The sequence below is a fragment of the Camelus dromedarius genome, chromosome 25, assembly GCF_036321535.1.
Source record: "Camelus dromedarius isolate mCamDro1 chromosome 25, mCamDro1.pat, whole genome shotgun sequence".
NCBI lineage: Eukaryota > Metazoa > Chordata > Mammalia > Artiodactyla > Camelidae > Camelus > Camelus dromedarius.
The window spans coordinates 18,234,863-18,260,115 of NC_087460.1; the positions used below are offsets into that span (position 1 = coordinate 18,234,863).

A 25,253-nucleotide genomic window follows, 5' to 3' on the forward strand; every position below is an offset into this window, starting at 1 on the left:
GCAAGAGAGTGATAGTCTGTAGGTAGAAGTGTAACATATATCACAGTTTAATAGAGTTCGTTCTGGATGATGGCATGAGTGGTTTAACATGTTCTTTTATACCATTTTATTTTATTAAATTCCCTTTAAAAATAAGTCTTTATAGATAATCATTGTATAATTAAGCATACATGATACTTAAAGAGCTATTTATAGGCTATATACTGTATAAAAAGATAACTAGCTAGGTACCATCCAAATGAAAATACTTGGATTACTTTTCAGAACTGATAATTATGGGGACAAGAAAGGGGGAAAAAAAAAAAAAGGAAGGCTCTGAAACACCCAGTTACAGAATTTCTGTTTCTTATAAGCAGATACTCATATTGTATTGTCTGGTTTCAAGGCTACCACTAGTCCGGATGTTTAGTGAACGAGTATTGTTTTCCCTCAGTTGTAAAATCTGTACGTCTTGATCAGAGAACTCGTCTATTTTGAGGCTGGTAATAGTTTTGCAAACTCAGCAATGCGTCAGTACTCACACTCACACTCTTCTTCCCTGAGAGTAGAGTTACATCAGCAGAGAGGGGACGAAAGGGACTGTAGCCACCAAAGGTTGAATCTGGAAATTTGGAAGGGAGGAGAAGTTGGGTTTTAGATAAGAGATGGAAATAAATGATTCCCATGAAAGCCTCTGATGCTCCTTAACTAACTTGCTAATCATTTTCACATAATTAGACTTTGAAAACTAGTTGGATAATAGCTTGTTTCATAAATTCACTTATCATGTATTCACTGAACTTCTGTTATGTACATAATCCTTAAGATAACACAAAGAAATGTGAGATGACTATTTTTTCCCTAGAGGAGCACAACAGCCAGACGGCCTCTCTTGTGAAATCAACTTTAGGACATGGGCTGGGGCGAAAGACTTAATATGTCTAAAGCAGAGTTCTTGATTTCCACCACCCACCCTTTGCCAGGTTTTCTCCTTCAGAAGTCTTTCTTATCTCAGTAAATGGCACAGTCTGTCAAACCAGGATCCCAGAAGTCATCTTTCTACAATTTACAGTCTTCCAACAAGCCTGACAAATATAGAGAAGTCATTATTCAAAATAATACAGAATTCATCAGCTTTTCACCATCTCTCCATTGCATCCTCTCTCGTCCAAGTTAACACCATCTTCCAGCAGGTCCAATATGCCTTCAGAATAGCTTCTGAATGTATCACCATCTGCACTACCACGTTATAAGACCAAGCCACCATCATCTTTACCAAGACGACTTGCTTCTACTTGCCTCCCTCTCACTACAGTGTATTTCCCACACAGCACCCCGTGATCTGTCTTCCCAAAGTATAAATCTAATCATCACATTACTGTGCTTGAAATCTTCCAAAGGTTTCCTAACTGTTACTTCTTCAGACAGGCCATTCCTTAGCCATCTGAGCTACCATCACCCTGCGCTTTCCTCCCCACACCTGCAGTGCTCTACCAGCAGCACCTTATTTATTCCCTAGTACTTATCAGTAGCTGAAATGATATTATTTACTGTTTTAAATGATGCTGTCTGTTTTCCCCCCCAAGAAGAATGGTGTGCTTTAAAAGAAGAGAAAAAGCCCACACATAACATTGCAATACATACCCCCGTGCCAGCTATTTTGTAGGCATTCAGTAAGTATTTGCTGAATAAATTAGAGTGGAGGTCATAGCAAGGACTGAGCCTGGAGTGATTCCTCTTCCTGGAGCAGGTGTTCTGCTCAGTAAGGGTCTGAGAAAAAGCTGTCTTATTTTGTTCACTTTGTTATTCAGGGACCCCCTGCACTGTGTCTGCATCTCATATGTCAATTTTATGTTGAAAGGAAAAAAAAAAAGTTACTCTGGTCCCTTGCTGTCCTCGTTTGCTGCTATCAGGCTTCTGTCTCCACCATAACCATGAGCATTACTTGTCACTGGCAGATGAAATGACTTTCAGCCATGAGAAAACAATAAAAGGTTCTTAGTTCAAGGGTAGTCTAAGATTTTTCATGGTGTTTTCAGTGAAAAACTCTTTTCATTTTATGGAAACGGCTCTGAATGTCATTAAAAGCACACGTGTTTGTGACTGGATGGATCTGGGTACTTAACATCTTGTGTTAATCTTGCTTTTAAATCCCACTGCCAGCCGCTTCGGCCCAGTTGGACCACCCATATCTGGGTTTCTCTGGTGCAGTCTTTTATGAATAGGGCCTTTTTTCCCAGTGGATTTTCTTACCTTATCTACAAATGTCTGTTTTCTACTTGCAAAGGGACAAGATACCACACCGAACACCTAGCTTATGCTCCCTCATCAGTTTGAATCTCTTGTCAGAATTTTTTTTCCTTTTACTAATATAAGAAAATTCCTTAAATCAGTAGAAGGAATATTCTTCAGAATCTGATTTAAGAGGGGAAGAGGTGCAACCAGGTTAGAAGCAGAAAGGAGATGGATGTGTTCCCTTAGAGAACTCAGAATTAATACCACTTCCCACCCCGGTTTCCTCCATTTCCTTTTCCAACGCTGTTGACTCTGTCCAGCGAGAGGTATTTACTGAGGCCAGCAAGCTGTCCAGCATAATAAAAGATAGTGTAGGATAGAGCAGGGGCTTGCCAACCATGACTGATGGGCCAAATTCAGCTTGCTGCCTAAGTTTTAACAATGTCTTGTTGGAACACAGCTGCACTCATTTATTTGCATAGTATCTATGGCTGCTCGCGTGCTTCTAGAGCAGAGCTGAGTAACTGTGACCAAGATGCCATGGCCCAGAAAGCCTAAAATATTTACTCTCCGGACCTTTACAGAAAAGTTTGCCAACCCCTGGAATAAAAAGCATTGACCCCATTCATAGAGTTATGAATTAATTGGACTGGTGGTTAATGCATAGAGTAATGGGAGAATCAATAAATGACAAATTGTATGATACTGAAGAGGATGGGTGCCGCAGAATGGTCCTTGGTTGGGAGCTAAATCTCACTGACAGAGATGAGATGGGGTGAGTTAAGCATGGGGGAGTACAGAAAGCTCCCTCATTCTGTGCTTTTCTTTGTCAAGTCCAGATATGCTATACAGTTAAAAGATATTCGAAACATTGCTGTCAGAGCTTTTCCCAGATGTACGCTCTCCATAATTCCCCCGGAGAGATGCACTGGAGAAACAGGACGATTCTTAAGACTGCGACATCGTTCAGAACCATGCCTGACATGGCACGGATCCTCAGCTGTGCTCGAGTAAGTGAACAAGCACGCAAACCATAAAGGAAGGAAAATTCTGTGCAAGCAGCAGCTGGTAGTGTTGATATTCGGAATGTGCCTCCTTAGAATGGTGTTTCTCAGCAGGAAAGATCCTAGTTCTTTACAAATCAAATGGCAATAGGCATGCAAACGCCTTAAGTCAGAGCCGGACACGTGGCACAGGTGCTCGGTAGGTCTTTATTGGTGTTACTTAGAGGAAATGGCATGTTTTCTTCCAGACCTGGTACTAATTATACTGATACACATGAAAGTAAGGAAAGCACATACGTTAACCCTTGACTGCATCACCTTCTCAATGAACTGTTAAGACATTTGTACGCAGGAATACAAAACAGAGTGATTCACAAAAATGTAAAGCTAGCTGTTGTTTTATCAGTGTAAAAACCCTCTTTTTGGACTGGGTTGGGCTGATTATCAGTAATAACCCATTAATATCTTTTAAATATTAAGAGAAATTAACTACAGTGTATGAAGCTGTGTCTTCAGCTGCTTCCCTTTATAAAAGCCTTTTAGTTTAACATAAATTCTAAGAATACCACTCAGTGAGTTTTCACAGAGGAAGCACACCTGTGTAGCCAGCACCTACAGTCAAGCAGAAAGTTGCCAGCATCCCAGACACCCTCAACTCCACACTCCTTCCAGTCACTACTGCTCCCCAAAGGAAACCGCCTTCCATAGGAACGTACATTGTAAAGACCAAGAGAGGAGATGTCAGGCCTTCTTGTAAGTCCACAGGCTCCTTAGGCCTCTGAGAACAATCTAGCATTTTCTAGATATTTCTAGAGAACAGTCTTCTAACACTGAAGTGTTTCATGCTAAACGTGTCACAGTGCTTTTTACATCATCAGTAATGTGCTCTGCCATGTTTAATATGAAAGCCTTCAGCAATAGACGATTATTTTCCTCTTCTTAAAATAGAGAATGAGGCCAGGTTTAGCTATATGAAAAAAGTTAATGATTCAAAACGACACCACCATCAACAGTAATCAGTCTGTTGTGGTTTCACTAGAATGCCCGTCAGTCAGTCATGCAAACGTCACTGGACATGTGGACGATGAATTTGAGTGAACCTTTGTTCTGCTATTATCCCCATGCGTTCAGGTAATTTTATTTTTGTATTTTTCACTAATGCCTAAGATAGAATTCATGTCTCCCCTTCCTCCTCCTCTGCTTCCAAGGCCATGCCGATCTACACCGACAATTAATTATGTGCTCTGAGTAATGCATGGATATCCAGGAAAATGCTTTGAAAGATACCAAGCTTCCTATTTCTTCGAGTTATTCTGCCTTCCTAAGTTTTCTTTGTTTTACTTCATGTTATGTGTCTTTAAATTACTTAAACAAACAAACACAAACAGGGGGTTATTACAGCTCTTGTTCCCAGATGTTTGGCTTGGCATCTGGTGCGAGGCTTCCCTGGCAGGCTGGAGCGCCGAGGGCTCGGGCTGAGGACCAGGACGTGGTGCGCAGGCGTGACGTCAACTCAGGGGGCGTGTTTCTATTTTCCCAGGGGCCTCATTAGCAAGAGTCGAGCCCTGACTCTTACCGCCAACGCATTTTCACAGATTCGCTGTTCTGTTTTGTGGAGGAGAGTGCCATCTTATTTGTGTCCATCTCTAAACAACCTCTTCTCTTTCCATTGCCCTTTAAGCTACGAAAGAAAGTTTAATAGTCAATCATTATCCCATTTCAGATTGCTCAATTTGTCAAATGTCCCATGGCACATACTCACCCAACAGAATTTGACATTTTTTTTTGATATTTTCAAAATGTCCATCCAGAGAGGACTGATTAAATGAATCATGTTAAATGGACTACTGTGTATATTAAAAAGAATACTGATCTACATTTGTTGATATGGTTGCAAAACCTCCTCAATCATATGATCCTGTAAATTTAAATACATTTTTCTGCATACCTCTGTGTGTGTGTGGTATTGCAAAATGTATTTAAACAAACAAAAGACGAGAAGTGACCGGTGGTCTTCTCTGGGGGGTGAGCTGGGAGAGCTGTTGCTTCCTGCTCCATACTCCTTTGTTTAAATATATGATATATTGATTTTGTCCTAGTTTTAAAATGAGAAAAATCAGTTTAAATAGACTGTTGTGTTGTTTTGTGACTATTTTTTGTATGTCCACTATTTCAGCCCTTTTTCTTTAAATTTTAAAAGTATATTCAGAACCCCCCCAGAGCTCCGGCTGGAACAGCATGCGGGTCTGACTTGAGCGCACCGGACGGGACGGGGCCAGAGCTTGGTTTCCCCTTTGAGCCCTGCTGTGCTTAGAGGGAAGTGCTGACCAGTGAAGTCGGTGCCAAAAGTGACAGTGGTGGCAGGGTCAGGGAGAGTTCTTCAGCTCAGTTTCCTACTCATTCATCTAAGTCTGTCCTGTGGCTTTAATAGGATTTAAGAAACACTGAGGCTTCGGGGTACTTTCACACGGTGGCACCCACAGAGCAGCATGAGCCCGCAGGGGTAGGGATGGGACTTACGCGAAGCCAGTCGGGCGAGCAGAGAGCACGCACCTGGGTCCCTCCTCGTTTCCCACTTGCCGGGGATGGCGCTCCAAGACGGTGGGGACAGACATGCGTGCGTAGGCAAGGGCGTATTTTTCAGGCAGACGTGGTGTGGTGTGTCTCTAAGGAAGTTGTTCCACCTTTTTAAGAAGAAAAGCAAGTCCAGTTGCAAGCGGTTTGTTGAAAGTAGAACTCATAGGGAAAATCATTTGTCTCTCATTATTTGCCTGATCTTCCATATTTGTTATTTCTAAATCTTGCTTTTTCTTAACGTTTTGAGTCCCGTAAGATTGAAGTTATTCTTTCTGACAATAACTCAGGGACCTAGTCTAGCTCTCGTAATTCAGAGAGCTAGACTATTGACATTCCAGCAGTCGTCTGAACTGGAGATGGGATTAACACCCTCAGAAATTGAGAATGCTGAGAAGTGGTATCCAGTTAGGACCTGTGGTGGGTTTCATTCTCCCAGGATGGCCGCAGCAGCCCGCCCAGTCCAGCATTTCCTTGTTCCTCCCCATCAGAAAGCAGAGCCTCTTCCTCCTCCCCTGAGCCCGGGGCTGAGCTTTGTGAACGTCTCAGCAAATAGAACGTGATGGATGTGACACTGTGTGACTTCGAGTCTGGATCATAAAAGGCAGTAAAGCTTCCATCAGATCTGGGGATGAATGAGTCCCCAGGGGATGCTAGCTCCTGGGCTTCAAGTCTTCCAACAGAGGTCCCAGACTTTAGCGAGCAAAGATAAGCTGCCCCAGCTGCACCATATTCGGATTCCTAACCCAAAGAACTTACACGCATAATGGTGTAAATGGTGGTTTCACACCACTGAGTTTTGGGGTAATTTGTTTTGCAGTCAGAGTACCTGATACAGGGCCACTTCTGCACTCAGAGATGAGTAAGGAAGTATTTGAAGACAAGGGCAAAATTTTTTTTGAGAGATAATTTTATATCTCTACAGTGTGGCCTGGACTCAAATAGTAATTTTTAAAAAACACATGTAACTGATACTTTATTTGACATGCACAGAGAATAGCGACCAGAGGACTGGTTATTAAAATTTGCTGAAGCAAGCAGAGCTAATGCATCTGGAGCCCACTGAAAGGAATCTTCGTTTGGTCCAATGAAGCATTCCTGGAGATTCCAGGCTATTTTAGGACTTAGAAGAATACCATCTAGTCTAATAGAGCATTCCAGAATATTGTCTTTTCAGAGAGATCTCAATATGTCATTAATTCTTCTCGTTTTTAGAAACACAAAATTGGCATAAAGAAACTAGGTTGAACACTCATGTCATTAATAGATGTCACAAAGTTTAGAAAATGATTGATTCCTTCCCATTAACAACTTTCAGGGATAGGAATTAAACTTGACAGTTTCTTCATTTTATCGTCTTGCTGTAAATCCCAAAATGTATATAATTTTATAGATTATTGTTACTAATTCTTTTATCCCCCCATTCATCTTGATTCTATCAATGTAGCATACAAATAAAGGTAATCAATTATCCATTATTTAGAATGCAAACCTCAATTCCATGTGATACTGTATTTTATTAAGAGATTATGTAAATTTAAGGAATATCATCACTACTGTACTCAGTATTTTATAAAATAATTTGCAGCTTCTTTTAATCATTTTAAATCATTTGTACATCTTTTTGAAGGCAAAAATACTGTTTGACACTTGAACATTTTGAAAATGAATTATGGTATTTTTTCTAAGTCCAGTTGCTAAAATAAATTAATAATTATCTCTTCTCTTTTTGTTCTTTATTCAATAAATTCAGCATTTAGTCAGCCCCTATGATGTACCAGGTACTACTTTAGGACTTGGAGATACAGAAGGAAATACAACAGAATTCCTGTTTTCTAGGGGTTTCTAGGAAGCTCACATTTTAGTTGGGCATGGAAGTGACAGTAAACAAATGTATGATATTTAGGGGTGATAAATGCCATGAGGAAGGATCAGGGTGTCAAGTTAGTGATGCAGACAAAGAACAGGATGCTATTTTAAAGTGAGTGAGTAACAAAGCAAGATGGCATTTAATAGCCTTGAATGTGGAGAGTGATCCCGTCCATCTGGAGGAAGGATGTTGCAGATGGAGAGAACACCAGATGCAGCAGCTGATGGAGAAGGGTGCCTGGTTGTGTCTGAGAAAGGGTGAGGAAGGCAGGACGGGCTGGAGCAAAGCGAGCAAAGGGAAGACTGCTGGGAAGTGAAGTTTAACAAGTTGGCCCAAAAGGAATGTGAAAAAGTCATTTCCATGGAAGCGTATCTCTATCAAACGCTACCCGTCTAGTAAATGTGGACTTAAAAGTGAGCAGTCCTTAATTAATGTAATATCTGATAATCTCCCATTGAAGGGACTTCAGAAATTATTATTTAATCTCTAAAAGAGATCAATGGATTTATGGCCATAGCAATTATTTTTAATAATGTATATATTTCAGAGAAGTAAAATAGGGCAATAGTATTGTGTTTTAAACCTAAGATATATTCCTGGGATAAAAATGGTAGGGAACACTGGATGAATGTGAAAGTTTAAAGTAAGCAGACAAACAATGGAAAATTTCCAGATTTTAAAGAAGAGAGTATTTATATATTTTTTAAATGAGCTTTTCATTATAGCAAAATTCTATTTTAAAATATTTTCATTGGGTCTCTTTTCCATATTTTGAGAACTGTGGAATTGCACCTGGCTTATTCACATCAGAATCAGGCACCTGCAATCTCCTAATTTAATTAGGAGCAAGTTTCCAAAACCAACAGTCCTTATTTGTACATTAAATTTGTTCATTTCATTTTCTATCAAATTTCTTTCTGTAAAAATATACAGTATGTTTTAAATGTTTTCTTTCAGACTAATTTTTGTGGTTTTGTCCATTAATCAAGTAATTTATGATTAAGTCAGTTTCACAATAAGTCACTTAAAATGCTTGTCATTGATAACTATCGTTTTGCTATTTTGATTATCTGATACATCTTTCCCTTTTTTGCATTATCAAAGATTATTTTGAGGTGTATATAATTAAAAGTTATGTGGCTCCCTTTGTAAGAACTCAGAAATATGGAAAATATAGCCACTGAAATGATCCTTAATATTTATTTATCGTACTCCCCCTCCCCCTTACCTTTTTTGAATTAAATACCCAAGTAATGAGAACCAGACTTTAAAATGCTGTTTTGCCGTGATTTTTTTTCAAACTTTATTTGAAAGGTGTTTCCTTAGCTTTCCCAGCAGCTCCACTATTTGGTTTGGACAACAGAAGTGCTTTGTAGTTTTTATCACATATGGATATTTTGTAGTAATTTTCTAATCAAGTGTTTTTGTTCATTTTTCCTGTACTTTTTGATATCTTAGGATCTGAACAGTCTTTCACTCTATTATTCATTCTTCCTACATAATTTACTAAAGTTGATTTAGAAAGATAACCCCCCCACAAGTACTGTTTTAATTAAATCTTCCTCTTCTGTCATAAAGCTCTGCACATTAATTCAGCATGCCAGTAGGAGTTTAGATGCTGGAGCCAAGAACTTAACATGTCTTAAATATGATTTTACTGCCTGTTCTCAGATAGAGAACGTTTTGATGTTTTAATTTCCTCATCTGTAAAAATTGGAGTAAATGATCATATTTGTTAGTGCTTACTTTCCATTCTACTTTTGAGACTTCCTTTGAAAATATGGAGTTAACCTGATGAAATGGAGGAAGGGATGCTGAGGTCCTAAAGTCCACTTGCACAACTTTTTGTTTCAACAAGAGTTCCAATACAGGGAACCTTGTGGAGTGATCATCAGATAGTGGGATGAAGTCCCTCAAGACAAGGAAATGCCAGCTTTCTTCGCTCTCTGGGACTTCATTCCACTTTTGATGGTTGTGCCACATGGTCCCTGATTCAAATTGAGCTGTACCCTACAGGATAGATGTGGAAACTATTCCTGACGCTCCCCAAAGAGCTCATTCTTCTCCTGCTGACCTTAACTGAGCAAGACTCAAAACAGGTCTTTTCTTAACAGACTCCTTAAAAAATGAAGACTCAATTGGTAATTTCTGGAATAATCTATGAACTAGTGAACTTTTGGTGATTCCAGCTTTAATGCTGCATTTGAGAAAGACTGCTTCTGCAGAGATCTCTAAGATCTGCATTAATATGCTGGTCTTCCTCTCTAAACATTATCCCCACCTGTTCCAGTTTCTCTCTCAGCTAGCAACATAGGCCAGGCTGGATAATTAATTCATTTTTATGTAAAGTTCTCCTATCACCAAAAAGATGAAAAATTTTTTTGGTAAAGTCTGTACTTTTACATATATTCAACATAAATTTAAAAATATACTTCAATATTTTCTTTGAATAAATGAAGAGATGTAAAATGAGACCTCTATACAGGTTTAAAAGAAAAGACTTTATTTTTTTAGAGTAGTTGTAGGTTTACAACAAAACTGAGAGGAAGGTACAGAGACTTACCGTGTACTCCCTCCCACCACAGAGTCTTCCCTGTTATCAACATCCCCCACCAGATTGGTACATTTGTTACAATTGGAGAACACACTTTGAGATACCATAATCACCCAAAGTTTACAGTTTACACTAGGATTTGTTCTTTATGTTGTACATTCTGTGGGTTTAGACAAATACATAAAACATGTATTCACATTCTCTTGATACTGTTTTTCACAGGACAGAAATTGTTAATTTTAATGGATTCCAGCTTTTCAGTAACTCCATGGATTGTATTTTTGATACTGTATTCAAAATGTCATCACCATACCCAAGGTCTTTTAGGTTTTCTCCAATGTTGTTGTCTAGGAGTTTCATAGTTTTGCATTATACCTTAAGGTCTGTGATCCATTTTGAGTTAATTTTTGTGAAGGGAGTAAAGTCTGTCTATAAATGTTTTTTTTTTTGGCCTGTGGATGTCCAGTTGTTCTGGTGGTTCTTTTCTTGTCTTATTGCATTAGCATGGACTTCTAGTATGATGTTGAAAGGAGTGGTTAAGAGGGGACATCCTTGCTTTGTACCTGATCTTAGTGGGAAAGGTTTGAGTTTATCATCTTAAGTATCATGTTTGAAGCTTTTTGTAGATAGTCTTTATTAAGCTGAGAACATTCTCCTTCCTAGTCTGCTGAGAGTTTTTATCATAAGTGGGTGTTGGATTTTATTAAATAATTTTCTGCATCTAATGATATAATCATGTGCTTTTTTTTTCTTATTTAACTTGTTAATGTGATGATTACATAATTCATTTTTAAATATTGAACCAGACTTGCATACTTGGAATAAATCCCACTTGATCATTGTATATAATTCTTTTTATACTTTTTGGGGCTTGATTTGCTAATATTTTGTTAAGGACTTTTTCATCTATGTTCATGAGAGATGTCTTTCGTTTTCTCTTAATGTCTTTGTTTTCATAGAAAGTAGGTAGGACCTCCAGCTGTTCAGAGAATATGATTAGAGTTTTAGTTTGGCATACTTACATTTCACAGATTTTTAATATATATGTTTATATTCAATGTCACTATCTTGGTATTTCCTGAAGACTTTAAACTCCATATTGTCTTTTATTTAGAGAAATCTGGATATACATCAGCAAAACTGTCATTATTTTTCATCCAAGCATAGTGATACCTATATAGTAAATGAAGTGGTAAGTCATCTGGATAGGTCAGACCCATGGAATTTCTATATGATAATAGTCTGCATTTGATTTACCACACACCATTTAGATTACCTGATCCTTCCATTCCTTTGCATAATGTCATTTGCTTACATTAAGACAAGAAGAAAAAAGACTTTCAATGTATTGGCTGGATTTGTTTACATTAAAACGCGAGAAGAAAAAGTTTCAGTGCATTGGCTGCATTGCTTCAATTAAATGGGTCCTCAGACAGTACACTGTAGCAGAGAAAGAGCAGATGTCTTCAAACTGTATCACTTTATATATACATATGTTTCAGGAGCATCTCAATTGCAGTGCGCACTTATGGATAACTTTTTTTTAAGAAAGTTTTCCTCCCACCTTCATTAATCTTACTTCCCAGCTCCAGTGCATTTGCAATGATGCTTGGTAAAAATGGGTTACATAAAGCAGTTTAATTTTTCAGATTTTCATATGAACCTTTCTCACCTCTAGATATTGATATAAATATCAGTGAGAAATGAGAATTTTAAATGGGAATTTGTGTTAATTGAGATGGCTATTTCTGTAGGAATACTAGCTTACAACCACTTGCTTACTCTGGATATATAAAAAGCAAATCCAGAAAGTCACTGTTACTTAGTTGACAAGAAAAGTGAATGATTGAAAGAGAAACAGAAGTCCTATAATAGATTTTATACCAGCGTCACAGATGTCTCTGGCTATGGACCATCAATTTATGAGATTTCTGCCCAAAATGCCACCAGTACTGCTTTGCAAACTCCCTACAGATTTTAAAAGAAAGGGAGAAGAAGTGTTGGTATTTCTTGCTTTTGTTTGTTTAGCATCATGGGATTGTCCCATTTTACGGAAAAGCCCGCTAACTGACACGCATAGGCACGCTTTCCATCTTAGTGAGAGGAGCACATGATTTAGGAGTGCGGGTTTCTGAATCAGATTTCCTGGGTTAAAACCGAGCTTTGCTGTTTATTTGATGTGTACACTTGGGCAGGTACTTTCACTTCTCCGGGCCGCATTTTGTTTGTCTATAAAGTGGAAATTAAAAATAGTCCCCACTTCACGTAGGATTGTTAGGAGAATTAAATGAGTTAGCACGTGTAAAGTGCTTACAACATTACCTGACGTATATAAAGAGCACTTGCAGCGTTAGCTGTTGATGCTGTTACTGTGTTGTTGAGACGGCTTTCCCTAACTCGTGGTTGAGGTCAGATTGTCTTTGGTTCTACTCACTGTGTCTTCAAGTAGGTGTTAAATACCTTTTTGTTTCAGAAGTGGTTTGTGACAACTTAAAATATGTAAACTATTAAAAACCACGGTGAATAGAAAATAAGCATCAAATAATGAGTGTGAAACTGATGGAAAGTCAATATAAACATATGTATATATACAAATACATCTGCATGCCATGATGTCTGCTTATCAAAGTTAATCTGCAAAATTGCTTGGAATTTCCTGGGGCCAAAACTGCTATCATATTTTATCTGTAATATTCATAATTTTAAATTGATTAGGAACTTCATGTTTATTTCCAAACATTGTCAGTTAACTTGATTGGTTAGGCAAAATTTCACTGCTCTAGTTTCAAATTCATCCCCTTTATATATTTTTTAACATCTTTAGGTTTTTGTTTTTTTCAGTCTCTAGTTTGTGAATGAAATACTCTATTTAACAGAGAACAGAAAAAAAAAAAAAAAAAGAGTGAGGCACTTGCCAGTGTAGCTTGCATACATAGATGTTCAGGTGGTCGGCATCACCTGGTCATTTTGATTATTTTATTTTTTATCATTCATATACTTTTAAGTTATTGCAGGAGATTATATTCCGTTAGTTGCTTTTCAGCCCCTCCATTCACATTTCCACCTTGATGGAAATTTCAGCCTCGTTCACAACATTTTGAGCTTATCCTTAGGTTCTTAAGCTTATATTCTAAGAAGTAAATTTTTGTTCTGTTATAGAAGTAGACACACACACAGTGTGAAGACGGTACATTTATCAGTGGGATTTATAGAAATAACAGTGGCATACCGAGTCTGCCAAGTCCAAAAGTAAGCCGCTGAAAGCTGAGGAAGGTTAACCAAGTCATAAACCTCCAGGATCCTTCTGTCTTTGTACTTGTTTTACCTTTAGCTCTGGCCCACATCATTAAGGCCACAGAATGGCAGGTGGAGCTCCAGTAAACACATTTGTGGTGGAGGAGAAAGGACAAAGGCAAGAACCAGAAAGAGAAGAGAACTCAGGACAGGTGTCTGCCCCACTTTTAAGGAGCTCTCTGGGAGATCCTCCCCGATGCCGGCCTCTCACATCGCCGTGGCTGCCCCTGGCAGGGAGGGGGTCTTGGGAACGATACCTGGAGCGTGTTTACATTGTTCTTGGAACTCAGCTGGAATGTTATTGGTGAGAAGGAAGAGGAGTGGACATTGGAGGAAGAACTCTCAAGCTTTGCCGTAATCCCCGACTTCTCTTGTCTTCTGTTTGGTAGGTGTCCAGGGATCGTTTTTTTCAGCATCTTCTCTTTGGGGAGCTGCTTTTGCCATTTTTAGGCAACCATATCCAAATTTAGCTTTCTTAATTGAAAGCAAACCTCCTTTACTTGTTCACAAGGAGAAAGGTTAGGGTTTACGTTCTCAATCCAGCTGGGGTTTTAAGAGGACTGGCGAAGTGTTTCCCACTTGGTTCCCTCGGTAGGATAAATCTGTTTTAAAATGTGTCAGACAGATGGTATTATGTTTTTTTCAAGGCTTCAATGATCAAGTACACACTGTAAAATCCTGAATGATGAGGAAAAACAGCCCTATTTATTTAAAACGAGAGGAAAAAAGTCTGTTCTCACTACCTTCCATTTGATTAAAGTGTGCTTTGTTCTACTGGTCCAGTTTTGGGTACTGAGGCCTTTCTGATGGGAATGAGGTTTGCATCCCAACTGTGGAGCAGCTCTCACCCTTGTGCCCTCAGCCTCTTCTGTCCTGTCCAAGCCTCACAGGGACCCCAGGGTGAGGGCCGCCCCACACGCTGCTTTAATGAACGCTCCCCCTTTCTTTCCTTATGGACGTAGAAAGAAGCAGCCTGTTGGTTTTATATACAGCCACTGAGGTTTACAGATTCTTTCAGGCACATGTGATGTGTTTAATATGCCGGCTTTTCTTTAACTGCTCGTGTCGCATTTTCAGGGAACCATTTGTATGTTAATATAACAGACACCTTCGTGAACCTACTGCTTAGGAAGAGAAGATAACTACACGTTTTAATGACTGTATCTACAGGGCTTTTGGCATCTGGAAAGGTTTCTGCACTAGCATATGCAGTGCAAGAAACCTCTACGTATTTATAGCAAAACAGACATTATGCCAAGGCTCCCAGCCTTCACTGAAGTTCTTATCTGAGAAGGCACTGTAGTGTTGTGGTTTACAAAATACCTTGGTGTCATAAACCCCTGGATGTGAATCCTGGCCCTGCCAGTTGGGCAGATAACCTCTCTAAGCCTCAGCGGCTTCATTCATAGAATTTCAAGAAAATAAAAATGAGATGACACACAGTAGATGCTGTCCAGTGATACCCTGCACCTACATGATTCCTCCCCTTGAGTCCAGGCTGGACTGAGTGAGGGTGGCTCATAGTGAGATCGTGGCTTCTGTCCTGGGTGCTGTCGCACTCACTCTCATGCTCTCTGGGGTTTCCTGTGTTGGGAGAAGTCAGCTGTTGTGTTATCGGGCAGCCTTGGGGAGAGGCTCACATGGGCTCTGTCGGGAGTCGATGCTTGAGACCTGTCAGCGGCCCCTGAGTGAGCTTTTTGGGAGCAGATCATTCCCCAGCTGAGCTGTGAGTTGACTACAGCCCAGCCAGCAACGTGATTGCAGCCCCTCAGTGGAGACCGTGAGTGTGAGGCAGTCAGTTAAGCAGCGCTTTCCTGACCCACGAAAACTGGGAGATGATAAATATTTGTTGATTTTTGTTTGAAACCAGTAGGTTTGGATGACTGGTTACACAATGATAGGTAACTGATACAACACATAAGGCAGTTCACCTGTGCTGGGCAGGTAGCAACAGTAACACTATTCTCAAAACAAGAAAAGATCAGACTGGGTCCAGCATTACAGGATTATTCATTTTGCACTGGAAATCAGTTTCAATCAATTTCAATGTATGTGTGCAGAGAGCTCAAGAGGAAGCGTGGGGACAGTCCTTTGCCTGCTTTTGTAGATTGAAACATAAAAGGCAAAATAAATTAGTCATTTGAGTTTTAAGGTAGCACAGGAAGACAAGAACCCACGAGGTCTTATAGTTCTTTCTCCTATTTTAAAATAAGGTGAAATTTAAATTGCTGAAAGTCAGCACACAGAGGAGACAGTAATTGGCAGATATCATTCTTTAGATTGGTAGAGAAGAATTGCTAAAATCTTTAAAAGCTGAATTGATGAAAATACAAGCGTTGGTGTTTGTTGTACTTGAACAGTCTTGTTACTTAACAATATGTGCTTGGGATCTTTATGTTTATTTAGTTTACAAAAGGCCATCTTACAGATTGCAGTATTTGTACTAACCAAGATCTTGAAAAAAATAACGTAGAAAAAAGTTGTTCATGGTTTGAGAGCATGTAACAAATGTGCATGAGTGTGTTACATTGAGCATGTAACAAATGTGAAAACTTTACATGGAATGTCATATTAACATCAGTCAGTCTGTCTTGCCAGAATCTATCCATATTGTATTTGAGATAAATTCTTTCCTTTGAATGCTTGAAAGTAGGATATGGAACTTACTAATAGGTGAATATAACTTTCTGGCTCAGAGCCCTAAGACAGGACTTCCACACAACTATGACCATACTACGCAATTCTAATTACCTCTACTTTTGTTCTAAAATTTCCCTTAATCTGTGGCTTTTTTTTTTTAATGTTTTGGAAATTGTCTGAATTAGGAGTAAAGCAGTTGTTATCAGAATTCTTTTCAAATTCATTAAACTTCACATGTGGAAGCTTGTACGAGAAAGTCTCGTGGCTGCTATCAGGGAAGGAAGAGTGAAACAGTCACTCAGCCCCACATGCATCCTTTTCTGGGCAACTGCTGTTGCTTAACGTACAAGATCGAATAAGGTCACATTCCAGGGCGGTGTGCCTGCACATTCAAGTCTGGAACACATACTGGTTTATTCCGCCCAGGTGACTTGGTGAAGCGCAGAAGTGAGTACTCCCATTGGCCAGTGGGTTCTGTGGCAGTTTGGAATAAAAAGGCGCAACGGCCCAAATATGGAGGACTTACTTTAGATGACTCAAAAACAGAGAACGTACTTACCCTAAGACATCTTAAAACAAAAACAAAACAGCGAAAATCACAGCTCTTTAGTTGTGGCCACTAGGGTTTAAGACTCTGTGTGGCTGTTTTTCATTTGCTTTAATGGAGCGTCTGTAATTCATCTCAATGCCTGTGAGAAAATTACACAACTGCTTTATATGGTGACTCTTTAAACTATATAAATAGTCAAACTTTTTAAAATTGAAACGTATTCAATTCTTGAAACGTATTCAAAGGAAAGGAGATGTGAACTCTTAACTGAGAGTCTTCATGGGACCTGCATGATGGCCTGTGACTGTTTTGGTCATGAGGTCAGGCCTGCATCTTCAGAAGTTCAGTGTTGAGGCAGCTGGCACTGCGTTAGTTCAAATCACTGTCCTGATCACATTGAATCTTTTAGAGTCAGAATCATTGTAAACATACATTTTTGTATCTTTGTCATCTTGACGTTGGCTCAGAGTCTCTTCCAACGTGAGTTTACAACAGTGACATTTGAGAAGTTCTATATAAAAGAAACCTTTTTTTATCCTGTATTTCCCAAATTCCCTCCAGTTCATCATGGCACCATCATTCTAAGAACCACCTTTCTCTCTTTTCATCCACACATCTAATCCATCAAGTTGGTCCTATCTCAAAATATATTCCAAATATAAGCTGCTATTATGCGTCTGCTGCCAACAGTCTGAGTAACTGTATATTTTTCCCAGGCCAGTAGCCTCCTAACTGGGTTTTCTTCTTCCACTCTCGCCCCCTCCCACAGTCTCTCGTCCCCAGTAACGAGTGTGATGTCTTTCAAAGACAGAGGATGTTCACATTCTTGCCCAGAACTCTGCCTTCCCGTGACCTGTCGTGCCCTGCCTGCTCTGGCCACTGTCTGCTTCCCTGATCCTCTCTCCTTCCAGTCTCCTCCGTGATCTTTTGGCTCCTATCTTAATTGTATTTATTACTCGTCCTCGTTCAAGGACACATTGAATTCTCATAACAACCCACATTTTGGACTTTTCTTTCGTGGTTTCATCTGCCTTGAAACTTTATTTCCCGACATTTTCGCATGGTGCCTTTCCTCCCTCACTTCTTTTAAGTCTCTTAATTAGTACCTTTGCCAAGTGTTTTTTTCTAATCATCCCGCCCAAAAGGTCTCCCCTCTGTCTCTATTAAATCCTTTGCCCTACTTCATTATTTTTTATAGCACTGATCCATCTCCACCTAAAGAATGTTAATTTCTCTCCTCAAACTGAAATACAAGTATATAAGAGAAGACAATTGTCTTACTCACCACTGTTTTACTCTAGCGACTGAAACAGTGCCTGGCATGTAGTTGGTGCTAAATAAATATTGAATCAACGAGTGAATGAAAGAATGTGTGACTACTCCTGAGCAGACTTCCTCCACTAAATTCAAGCCTCCTTTCTCCGTGTCTCTAAACAGTCCGTCTTTGTTCCTGCTAATCTGCTTTCCTAGAATTTCTTTCCACATCTCGCTCCTCTAAGAAAACACTTTTGATACTCTGTTCAAGTCCTTTTCAAATCCTATGAAACCGCTGTGGAGGTTTCTCTGCCACCACCCCCCACAGTGATCTCTCCCCCATTCTTACCTTCCACTGGACTGTCTTTACGATACATGTCATCACCTAACGGTTCTTTAATTATTGTGTGTGTGTCCCTTCCAAAAATTTATAAACTTCATAATTTTGGGGGCTCAGAGCAATAATGCACAAATAATGGGCGGTCTTAACTTTTTTTTATTGATGAGCTGATTGACCAGTTAATTAATGGATTGGCTCAATCTCAAACATGGAAATGACTGTAATAAAAACTGAAGAGAAATTTTATTTCTTATTAGAAGGTAAACATGTCCTTCTTACCCAATGTGATGATGTTAACTGGAAAATCTGCCTGAGAAATTACAGTTCTGGGTCATCATCCTTGACCTTTCTTCAGCGCCCGTGAAAGCTTGTTACTGAATGTGAAGACAGAACGCATCGCACATATCACTAAACTTACAACATATGTTTGTAAGTAGTTTTTTATCAGTGAATTTGCTGGATATCACTTTTTAAGCATAAGTTTTAAACTATGCAGAAGGGCAGGTTGGAAAAAGTAACACTGATAAAGGTAAACTTAACATTTTCACACCTTCTGGTATATCTTTTTGGTGAAAACCCAGTAGATAGTGAAACCACAATTAGTACTGTGTATTTTATCCTTAACACATATATTTATTTATTATATAATTAAAATGTATTATATAATTAATAGATAAATAATTATATATTTTATATACATATACTTATATTCAAAAACAATGTATCAGATTTTCTGGGATATAAATAGTGTTCTTAACAGTCCCATTAAAATAAGCCATATTTTTTTTTGTAACTGCATTTGAATTTTGCTTTTGAGACCAGTATAAGTTCCCCATCCATCATACTGTATTTTGGTGACTAGGAAATTAAAGCTGAGGTCTAGAGATGTTTTCTTTTTCTTTTTCTGTTGCTATGGCGTGAAACGCTAATGGAAAGGTAAACCTAATACAGGGGATTATTGGAAATTCCCATGTTCTTTTTACCCCCTATGCTTAATATTAACGTCTAACAGGTAACATTTATGCTTCCAAGTGGTTTTCAGCAGTGTGCTGGCCAGCTGCAGAGATGACAAAGATGGGGAAAAGCAGGAGTTCAACACTTTAAGGAGCAACAAGGTGACTGATACTCTGTGAGGAAGAAGATAAAGTGTGTTTCAGAAGCCTCAGAATTTCCAGGGTTTTTTCAGGTATCTCAAAGAGCTGAAAAGCAGCTGAAGCAACAGTAAATAGAAGGTAAAACAAAGCAGTTTGAGCTACACTGTTGTGAAGCGTGTCCAAAAATGTTCACCACCCCTACTCTGGACATAATATTGTCAGCATGAAGTCACTTTGAGATGACTGCCCCAAACACAGAACTAAACCCCACTCTTCAAGGGGGCAAAAAAGAACTATTTTGCCAAAATTTTTCTTGCCTCAATAAAGGATAATAAGGTCACGCCTAATAAAACAGAAACTGTTGAAATTCAGGAATTCGCCAAGAACATCAGTTTGATGTGCTTGTTTCAGGGGGAGGAATTCTCTCTGAACTATAAGAGAAAGGACTCAAGTGTTCCCCTCACAGGTGTGACCTCCTATACCTGCCCAGCAAGGACCCGCCCGACTGGAAGCTTAGATCTGTGAAGGCCCAGTTTATCTTCTCCCTCACTAAGTATCAGTCACCTTGTTGATCCTTAAAAGTGTTCAACTCTTGCTTATTTAATGGAGTCTTGCCTTCAGACGGTTCAGAGAGAGGCACGGGGAAAGATGTGACATGAGCCTTGCAGCTCCCTAAACCCCAAACCAGTACGTCCACCATCTTCTGGTCACTAGTTCCAGGGTGACTTTTAACACTAGCAAGAGAAGGGAAGTGCTTGGTATGTTTTTTAAATAGAAATCTCTCAATGTCTTTATCCTTGTACATATCCTTGCTTTTTTAAAAATTATAGAATAGAATATTCATTCTGATGCATAAATCCAGATGACTTGCTTTGCAAGTCGCAGGTTGAATGCTAGTTCTGAATTATGAGTTTGGGTTATATGTCCTCAGAAGGAGAAGTTTCTCCTCTAACATCTGTGAGTTCTAAGATATTAAATCAATCTTGTTTTTAGTGGAACCCCTGGTTGTTCTGGGGGTGGAGCTTCCAAAAGACTTTGAATTATTGAAACTAACATATACAATATATGTACGTAAGTTATGAACTGTAATGGTAAAACAAACACGCATGAAGCCACCTCCAAAATGAATGTACGTGTTTCATCTTGACTCCACTCTCCAAATACAACTATTCTCAGTTTTGACTGCATAATTTCCTTGCCTTAAAAAGAAACATTTTATTGCCAATTGATGTCACTCAGAATAATATACTTTTTAATTTTGCTTGGTTTTTGCACTGTATGAAAAAAAGGGCATCGGACTCTAGTCTGATTGCTTCCATTTTAAATTCAGTTTTATTACAAGTATTTGCTAATTTGTATTCTGAAGTATTTGATGGTATGGTTTTGGTAATATGGCAGGTAATTTATGATACATTAAATTTTATCATGAAGTTGTAATTAAGACAGCATTATATTTGCACAGGGACAGGTGAATTGTCTATGGGAACAGAATACGGAATCCAAAGACAGAATCCTGCATATGTGGAAACCTGATTTATAAGAGAAGTAGCGTTGCAGATGACATTTTTTGGCTCAAGCAATTTCTACAAGATGTGCTAGCCTACATATACAGAGGAGTATGTGGATAAGTGTTCATGACAGCATTGATTATAATAGCAAAAATTAGGAACAGTCCATGTCTATCAATAGATTAATCTTCAAATAAATAATAAAGAAACCATTGTACATATTCAATTATAAATATAGAATGGAAAACTATGTAACTATTTAAAAAAAAAGACAACAAGAAAAACTGGTCCTCTCATACACTATAAATGAGACTTACAAACCCTCAGTCTGGAAAGCAAATTGGTAGTATCTATCACAATTTAAAATATGTAAATTCTAACAAACAACCCAATTTAAAAAATGAGCAGAAGACCTGAATAGACATTCTTCTAAAGAGGAAATGCAGATGGACAACAGGCACATGGAAAGATGCTCAGCATCATCAGGGAAATGCAAATCAGAACGACAGTGAGATATCACCTCACACTGGTCAGAATGGCCATCATCAAAAAGAACACAAATAACAAATGTTGGTGAGAATGTGGAGAAAAGGGAGCCCTTGTACACTGTTGGTGGGAATGTAAATTGGTGCAGCCACTGTGGAAAACAGCATGGGAGTTTTCTCAAAAAACTAAAAGTAGAACTACCATATTACCCAGCAATTCCACTCCTGGGTGTAAATCAGAAAGAAACAAAAAACACTAATTTGAAAAGATACATGCACCCCAATGTTCAATGCAGCATCAAATTTACAATTGCCAAGATATGGAAGCAACCAAGTGTCCATCAACAGATGAATGGATAAAGAAGATGTATGTGTGTGTACACACACACACATACACACACACACACACAGGAATACTACTTAGCCGTAAAATGATAAGATTTTGCTATTTGCAGCAACACAGATGGACTTGAAGGGCATTATGCCAAGTATGAAATAAGTCAGACAGAGAAAGACAAATATTGTGTCATATCACTTACATGTGGAATCTAAAATACAACGAACTAGTGAATAAAACAATAAAGAAGCAAACGCATGGATTAGAGAACAAACTAGTGGTTACCAATGGGGAAAGAGAAGGGGGAAGGGGCAATATAGGGGTATTAGGGGAAAAAAAGGTTATTATGAGATTATGTGAAATTATCTGTGTGAAACTTTTGAAAATTTAAAACATTATAGAATTTAAGGAAACTTTCATTCAATAAAAAAAATAAAAACAAAATAAATAGAAAAGTAGAGAGCAGTAGACAAGAGTGGATGAAGAGGGTGACTTGAGGCTGGCTTTCCCCGTCAAGAATGTTGCGGACTGCTCCTTGGATTCCAAAACGGCACAGCCAGTAGAGAAGAATTTCAAATACTTTGGCATCTAAGAGAGAAGTGTGTGTCTAATAAGGCCATTAGCTATAATACCTTGTGTCAATTACACAGAAGTATCAAAAACCAAGACATTAAAACAATCCTAATTTTTTAAAAAATCTAACTCAGCAGGAAGACAAAGTCAAATTCAAGATTCAACAATATCAACTATTTCTTAAAATACACCTTTCCCAAAACGTTCTCTAATTTCAGGAGATTGTCTATACCTTCACGTATCCTTCGTCCTCATTAAATCTTACCCATGGTGACACGGTGCTGTTGTTCTGTGCTGTTTCTTCTTTTGGTTTTTGCATCTTTTGTATTTTTATAATATTTGTAGTTGCTTGGTCTGTATAGTCATTAAGAACTGGTATTTTTATACTATTTTGTATCTTCTAAAATCCCTCTAATTAAATTTATGGTATTTCTCCAATCACTGAACCTACCAACATCAGTGATAAAATTGTAATGATTATCAACTCATCTTAGAAAATAGGTCAGAAATAATAACGATACTGTCTCCGAGTCTGAAGCCCTATTTGACTTTATTAAAACATCGTCTGAAAAGGTTTCTCTAGAGGGCTTCAGTGACATCATTTTTTTTTATCCCTCAAATAAGTACATTCTTTTTCTCTTTCTCTCTCTCTCTCTTTAAAAAATCAACAGCTTGATCAAGTCATCCGCCAGAGAAGCCTGTCCAGCTTGGAACTGTTCCTCTCCTGTGCTCAGAAACAGTTAAGTGCTCTGATAGCCACGGAACCAGCCGGCTTGGAGTGAGGGGAGCACGACAAGCTAGCCGCGCTGGCAACGGTAAATCCCGAGACCCCTGAAATACACGCTGTGAATTGTAAAGATGCTTTCGTTTTCTTTCCAGACCTTGGAAAATTGATTTCCACTCGAACGATAAACCAAAACAGTATTTAGAAAAACTACAAGAGATTTAATTTAGTTTCTTTTGTTTTTCTCCTTCTCCTTTCCCTTTGCTATCATTTTATTACTAGTAGTAATAGCAACAACAGAAAGTAAGACGGGACCCTGAAACCACTGAAAATTGCCACATTACCAGAAGTTAGAAGTACACTTTACGGCCTCTGATGGCCTGTTACATTGTATTTGGCAAAAGTAGTGAGTATCTTTACGTATTGTTTCACAGTGACTCTTGATAAGATTTTAGAATGTAATCATACATTCATTTGATTTTGAGGGTAGAAACAGCATGGTTTTCAACATCACCTATTTATGTAACTTAAATATAAAACACTGATATGACAGCGAATCATTCTGATACTATGAGACCTCTCTTCTGCAGTGGGATCTATGTATTTTCATTGATAATAATTAAAAACACTAAAGATTATTTAATTAATTCAACTTTGATCTGATGTATCACTGAAAGGCATAGATGTGTGTTATATGCTTACTTCCTATTTCTGTTCTTCAAGTCACTATGAATCAATAATATCATTTTTCTTATGAATCATACCATGAACTTAATCTCTAAAAAGAGAGTGTAATATACCTGTTTGTAGGAATTCAGGTTCAGATATGAGAGATGGGAAATCCTTCCCCAGTATTTCAGAATGTACTTAATTCATGAGCAGTATGCTTCAATGTAAAATCATGAGTTTGTTTTTTTTTTAAGATCAAAACTAAAATACTGTCATTAAAAATGTATGCAAATGTCTTGTTTTCTGAAATGCTCCTAGTTTCATGGGCTTTGTACTTTTCTGGGATTTCTCACATAATAAAAAGCTTCAAAAGTGATTTGGTTATTATTCTTTAATCCCTTTTTAAAAATTATTCTTTAAATTTTTTTCTTACTCAAACTTCTGTAGCCATAGATGATGTTTTTAATATATACCTCCCCCTAAATACTTACAATATTTACCAAGAATCTTTAAATGATAATAACTACTTAGATTTATTTATCTTGCGAATTTAAATAAAGGGAGAAAGGGCTTTTAATTCAGGAACAACAACATAATGTTATGGTCATATTTAAAATCAGTCGACTCTTTGTCATCAAATTTTAAATAATAGGCTATTTTACAAGTAATTCTGACACTATGTAGATGAAAATGAAACATACCAGGTCACTGGAACTAAGATCCAGACATAATGATGGTATCAAGAGAAATGTCATAGTCTAAACCTCTCTTTCACCCCCTACCAGCACAGAATATCTTCTGCTTTCATTTGAGGTTCCAACTTTGCTACTGACATAGAATAATTGTCTGAAGTAATGTGTAACAAATTGATACTGATCAGTCTGTGAATATTTGCAGAACACCCACCATGCACAATAATAAATTTCTTGGATTGCTACGATACTTTTTCCGCACAGAGCTGTCCTTAAAGATAGCTGAGATTAATCATCCGGACATAGAGGATTATTTGATACATTAATCCTTCCAAAGTTAACTAATAATCTGCTTCAGTGATGTTTCGAGTTACAGATTTCTACATTAAGAACTGTATGCTGCTTTTGTCCTGGTTATCACAAGGACATAGACCGTCTCAGGTGGCATTCACTAAGGGAATTAGATGAATAAGAATTGTGCTCCGACCAAAGGTAAGAGACTTTCCCTGAAATGTGAGCCCAAAGTCTCAAAGTTGTCAAATGTTTTGTATCTAAAACTTTACCGGCCTTATTGTGTGATTTCCTTAACTCTTTTTGTCTAGCGTTTTCTACCTTGATGTTTCGGTGAACAAGGCCCCATGTTTGAAAGACTGAGGGTAAGAGGTAATTAGATTTTTTCTGAATGACTGAGCCACTATCAAACTGCGACTCCGTTGTTAGCGGCGTGCTGGAAGGTTCATCATTAGAAGAGTTCTTTCCTCCCCAGAAACTGAGTATCTGCTTTGGGCCATTATTGTCACATGGTATCTCAAGAACCCTGTGAAGTTAAAATAACCCCGTGAAGGAGACGATGGCTCTGCGTTCATTAGTGGAGATG

General features: G+C 38.3%; 1 protein-coding gene across 4 annotated transcripts in view; it reads left to right on the top strand.

Moving 5' to 3' along the window:
- Positions 1-24,060, top strand: part of CCDC91 (coiled-coil domain containing 91) — a 224,895-nt gene extending 200,835 nt beyond the window's left edge. For all 4 annotated transcript variants that reach the window (XM_064479162.1, XM_064479161.1, XM_031443870.2 and 1 more), the window contains one exon: positions 22,963-24,060. In XM_064479162.1, the coding sequence (XP_064335232.1) occupies positions 22,963-23,073 (111 nt within the window). In that variant the 3' untranslated portion in view covers positions 23,074-24,060. The remainder of the gene's footprint in view (positions 1-22,962) is intronic.
- Positions 24,061-25,253: the final 1,193 nt, after the last annotated feature.